The following is a 5,825-nucleotide window of genomic DNA, read 5'->3' on the forward strand; positions in this document are numbered from 1 at the left end:
CAGTGCGCTTGAGCAATTTATGATTTATGGAGAATTCTATAGACAACATGATGAGTATGAGATAAACAGTCATAAATAAATCATAACTGTTTGTGACTTCACCTCACAATTGCTTGATTTCTGGTCTATGGGAGATCATTTCAAGATTTTGAAATAATTTATTTAAAATCGTAACAGGATTTGCCAACCTTCTCTAATAAAACATATTTTAGATTTAATTACGAGCTGTCTTATTGTAATATTGTTAGACTACATTGCAGGATCTTATGAATCAACTTATTAAAATAACCACTTACCTACTCCGTTCACTTGCGAAGTAACACAACACCATTCTTACTAATTTGTGGCCAAATATAATCTAATTTCCATTTCCTTGCAAGGCCGCCCTAATGTATTCACCTTCTTAAACTTATATCCCATTAAGAATATCGATTTCTCGTGTTTCTAATCCTTGGGTAGTATAAAAGACGAGGGTAGGCCTGAAGAAATCGAGTAGTCTCCGTGGCTTGCCTCCCCAGCGCACTGGTCGGTTACACTGAAGTCTGGAGTAGTTCGCATCGCGATTTTCTTCAGTACTTTTAGTTAACCATCTAACACCATCTTTTCATTTGCTACTTTTGAGTAAGTAATTTTGGTTTTCATCTTTTTTCCACTATTCTTTTGTTTTTTCTTTGTTTTATTGTAATTTTCAGCAATGTTTTTGTGTATTTTAAGAACATTTTTTTGTGTTAATCGATATCTTTAACATCATCGTCATTGAAAGCTCTTTAGTGCTCTTATTTTTTGTTTTGAAGTTTTTTTTTACATAGTTATCGTTAATCACTAACTGATAAGAAATCATGCTACATTTCTTTGCGTTTTCACAATTTTTATAATATGATGTAGCAAAACTTTTAGTAGGTACGTACTGTCGGATCAAAACAAAATTGTCAATTGTCAAAACCTGAACCTCANCCTCTGTGTGAGTTTCAGGGTTTGCCTCTTCCATGTTAATAGCTTTTTCTCCAGGTAACCAATCGCCGTCAACTCAACAAGATGGCTACAGGACCAGGAGTCGCAGCTCTTCAAGCATGGGGCGGGCAGGTTGCCGCATTCGGCACCGCCAACCAGACCGTCGTCGACAAGGTGGCACCAGAAATGCTACACATGGTCGACCCTCACTGGTAAGCACATTGTTCCAATCTTCACACTTTTTAATGAACTATCATAATTGTGATAATATTATCGAAGTAAAAGCTGGTTCAGAACATTTTAATGTAGTCTATTTCTCCAAAAATAAGGAATCACAAAAACACTTTGAATAATAGTGAAAATGTTACTGTAAAAATTTTACTTAATTATTCACACGATTCTTATTTCTTTTATACTTATAGGTATCAATTCCCTCCTATGAACCCCCTTTGGCACGGACTTCTGGGCTTCACCATTGGAGTCCTAGGTCTCATCTCAATCATTGGCAACGGGATGGTCATCTACATCTTCTCTTCGACTAAGGTGAGCAATTAATTTCCATCTTTATTACTTTTGACATAACCTTTAAGTTTTTTGAAATATTTTCTGGGTTTTAAAGTTTAATCTTATTGAATTTCATCTATTACGTTTCCTTGCAGAACCTGAAGACCCCCTCTAACCTGCTGGTGGTCAATCTCGCCTTCTCCGATTTCTTGATGATGTGCGCGATGGCTCCAGCTATGGTTATCAACTGCTACAACGAAACATGGGTATTTGGTAAGTGTAAATTTTCTCAATCTCTTCTTTTCAGCCAAAAGAAGTGTAAATTTTCTTAATCTCAATTAAAAGAAATTTCACATCAATTTAATGGATTTTTCTTCAAATTTGTAATGAATTGTCTAATATCTCTTGTCTATAGGTCCATTCGCTTGTGAGCTCTACGGCTGTGCGGGCTCTCTATTCGGCTGTGCTTCCATCTGGTCTATGACCATGATTGCCTTTGACCGGTACAACGTCATCGTCAAGGGTATCGCTGCCCAGCCCATGACCAAGAACGGCGCTCTCTCTCGCATCCTCTTCATCTGGGCCTTCTCTCTCGCGTGGACTCTTGCTCCTTTCTTCGGGTGGAACAGGTTTGTAATTGAGAACAAAAACTCGTTAATTAAATATCATAGTCATCAAAGTGTCAATATCTATCAATCAATTAAAACATCATTTTACCTAACAGGTATGTGCCCGAAGGCAACATGACCGCCTGCGGAACTGACTACCTGACCAAGGACTGGCTCAGCCGCAGCTACATCCTGGTCTACTCAGTCTTCGTGTACTTCCTGCCTCTGCTCCTCATCATCTACTCTTACTACTTCATCGTTCAGGTAAATTATCGAACTCATTTCTTCTTCGATCCATAAATCTTGATCAAAGATCACAGCAAATTTTAGGATCTTGCACTGACACGTTGGATGGGTTTCAGGCTGTTGCTGCCCACGAAAAGGCTATGCGTGAACAAGCCAAGAAGATGAACGTTGCTTCCCTCAGGTCCTCTGAAGCCGCCAATACCAGCGCTGAGTGCAAACTTGCCAAGGTAAGTATTATTTCGTTACCGTTACTCTAAGAAGAAATATAACTAACTGCAACTGATCTAAGTCTGATAACATCGATCCGAAGTAGCTGTATTATTATTTGGATTACAGTTTTTACGGACTCAGAATGTATCGGGTTGATTCGCATTNTTAAACCGAATAAAAGAAAGATTCTATTGGAAAAATATGCGTAGCGACATAGAAAACTACATTAAAAAGTGCACATCTTGCCAAACAAACAAAGCCCTACGAAAAACTAACAGAGCGCCCATGATAATAACATCCACTTCAACTTCCCCATTCGAGAGATTATCCATTGATATAGTAGGACCCCTACCAGAATCCGGCGCAGCCAAACTTAGATACATNTTCTTGATTCGCATTGAACTGCCCTTTTATTCGTTTGTTTTTTCTGCTCAAACCACTTTCCTAATACCAAAGTAGTATTCATGTAAAATTTCTAATGCAAAACATTGCCCAATCATCCTTAAGCTACTTTTAGCATCTACTTCTTAGAATACAGGTCTTTTCTCTTCGTTAGTCTTATACATTTATTGGCTTCTTAATCCAGGTTGCGTTGATGACCATTTCCCTGTGGTTTATGGCGTGGACTCCCTACCTGGTGATCAACTACACCGGGGTGTTCGAGAGCGCGCCCATCAGCCCCCTGGCCACTATCTGGGGTTCCCTCTTTGCCAAGGCTAATGCCGTCTACAACCCCATTGTATATGGTATCAGGTGAGTAATCATCTTAATTTTTTATTTTTATATTAGATGTAACTGAATCATTCATTATGTCGATTATACGTTATCGTGCTCAGTCAAGAAACTACTGTTTTATCCTTATTTTTCGTTGATTTGAGTCACATTTTCTATTGTTCTGTAAGCTTGAGTATCTTCTATAGCCTTATATCCAACTGTCATTGTTCTTACAAAATACTCATTGTTCATGTCTTCGAACAATCTGCTTCATCTCATTGAATTTTTACTATTTTCTACATTAATTACAACATCTTTAACCCATATCACCTCCACATCTTATGGATGTTAATACATTATAGTGCTCTGTATCTTGCATTTTATCACGGAGCTTTCATTTGTAAGACGAAAGAATCGTTTTATCATAAAGACGTCTACAATCATCATTGTTAATACAAATTCGTTTCTTCACAGCCATCCCAAATACCGCGCTGCGCTGTACAAGAAATTCCCCTCGCTCTCCTGCCAGGCTTCCCCTGAAGATGGTGGTGACGTGGTCTCTGCCACCACTGCCGTCTCCGACGAGAAACCCGCTGCGTAAACTGTCAAACTGCTCATTGGACTAGCCATTGGATTTTGGTCAAAACCTTCAAGAACAGTTTCTATTTTTGTACTTTCTTTGATTGTAACTTCAAATTATTTGCTCTTTTGGTAACATCACAAAATTGTAAGTTCAATTTTCTTTAGTATCATCAACTTTAGACCAATTACCAATTTTCGTTTTGGTTATTCCTTCCACAATGGGCTTTTACATCTTTAGTTTGACGACTTTTTGTACCTTTTTAAACTCTATTTTTATTATTATCGACCATTGTAAATAACTTGTCATCTAATCCATGGCGGCTGAGCGGTGCTGATCTCCAACTGAGACTGCTCCCCTAGAATAAGTTCGACCGATGTAAACACGACTTGGGCTATGTATGGATACCGAATAAACTTTATTATCGAGCAAGGTGGTCATTGCCACATATTAATGATTTTTATTTTATCCAAATTAGTAACTTTCCCTGTTATTTAGCACTAAGAAAATTTGGTTTAAAATTCAGTTCAAATTTACTTTTAAATTAAATAAAATTCCATTTTTCTCCCAAGGCAAGTAAGTTTTATCAAAGTATTTTTATTATCCATCCATCATCTAGTATTTATTACTATACCGCTAGAATTAGTTATTAAAATAAGATTGTAGTGTTTTCTTGTTAGAAAATCATCATTATTTATTTCCCTTGAAAACCTAATCAATACTATTATAGGTATCTACTAAATAAGGAAACAATATTCCTTGACATCTCAAACATGATTTAAAGAATAAGACAAATTGTCTCGAAAAACAAAAAACTTATCTATAGTAACTATCCGATCAATAGACATGTTGACACCACCAATCAATTGACGTACTTTTTTAAACTGTCAAAACGAAACTCTCCCATAGATTTTGTATGGCACTCCAAGCAAGTGACGTCACTATTTTGTCAACTCAATCAAACTACTTTTTTCAATTACAATGCGAACAAAAATCGCAATTTACAGGTAATTTAAAATTAATTAAGTTTTTAAGACCAGAATAATGGATATTTTTAAAAAAGTTGTGGTTTTGAATTATTGGGGTATGGTGTCAAACTGTCTATTGATACAATTTGTATGGACAAGTGGATATGTCAGTACATACTACCCATCATTATGCGTCTACGTAGATATGGCTCACATTGAACCAGCTTCCACAGTATTTCACGGCGCATATAAATGTATGTAAAAAGGCTTATATTACGATATGCTACTTTCCATCACCCATTAAACCATCACTTAACCTTATCTGGTGACCTTTAGCCAGTTTAATATGGACACAAAAAGTGGTTATCATTTTATTGACGCGAAATACTATAATGAAGACGTGCGCCATACAAATGAGAGGCAATAAATATTGTGAAAAGTTTCACTAATTGTTTTTTGTCGGTGAAGAATCGAAAAGCGTTCATTTGCTTTGGCGTTTATTGACGCTTTTACAGTTATACCATTTTTCATTTGCAAACAAAAAGCGATTATGGTCAATAAAGACCAATTTGTGTTAAATTGTTTTCGAAATTTCGAATAAAACGCTTTGAAGTGTTGGTAATCTATTTTAGCGAATAAAAAGCGAAAAAGCTCGATTAAATTAATAAAAAGTTTAAAAATTCGAAATGTAGGTAATAATGTCATAGATTTCATTTCCTGATCAAAAGTTTACACTGAATTTAATGCTAATAAATGCTTTAAAATCATAGTAGGTATACTTTGCCAGACAAGAAATCGTTACTGCTCTGGTATTTAAACATTATTTTTAGGCTGAGTTGCACCACCTAACTTTAAACGTAACTATAACGATAACCGGTTTTTTGTATGCAGTTTGACAGAATTTTGAGGTTTGTCAAAGTTGAAATAAGATGATGCAACCCAGCCTTAATGTTTCTATATTATTTGATGCTTGTATTGACTGAAACTTTTTCTAATTAGAAACATTCCAAACAATTCGCTTTGCCTTTTCCATGCCATATTACT

General features: G+C 36.1%; 1 protein-coding gene across 2 annotated transcripts; it reads left to right on the plus strand.

Moving 5' to 3' along the window:
* The first annotated feature begins 505 nt into the window (after positions 1-505).
* LOC114361770 (opsin-1-like) lies at positions 506-4,254 on the plus strand. Of its 2 annotated transcripts, none has more exons than XM_028316934.1 (9): positions 506-621; positions 1,009-1,163; positions 1,374-1,494; positions 1,611-1,728; positions 1,871-2,084; positions 2,180-2,327; positions 2,426-2,536; positions 3,106-3,272; positions 3,708-4,254. In XM_028316934.1, exons 2-9 carry the CDS (start codon positions 1,036-1,038, stop codon positions 3,832-3,834), a joined length of 1,134 nt encoding a protein of 377 aa, XP_028172735.1. In that variant the 5' UTR covers positions 506-621; positions 1,009-1,035; the 3' UTR covers positions 3,835-4,254. The 2 variants fall into 2 exon arrangements, with proteins under 2 accessions (XP_028172735.1, XP_028172736.1); XM_028316935.1 differs by having other exon boundaries at positions 506-525.
* The last annotated feature ends 1,571 nt before the right edge of the window (positions 4,255-5,825 follow it).

This window comes from Ostrinia furnacalis, unplaced genomic scaffold, assembly GCF_004193835.3.
Source record: "Ostrinia furnacalis isolate ACB-3 unplaced genomic scaffold, ASM419383v2 OfSCF5991, whole genome shotgun sequence".
Lineage (NCBI taxonomy): Eukaryota > Metazoa > Arthropoda > Insecta > Lepidoptera > Crambidae > Ostrinia > Ostrinia furnacalis.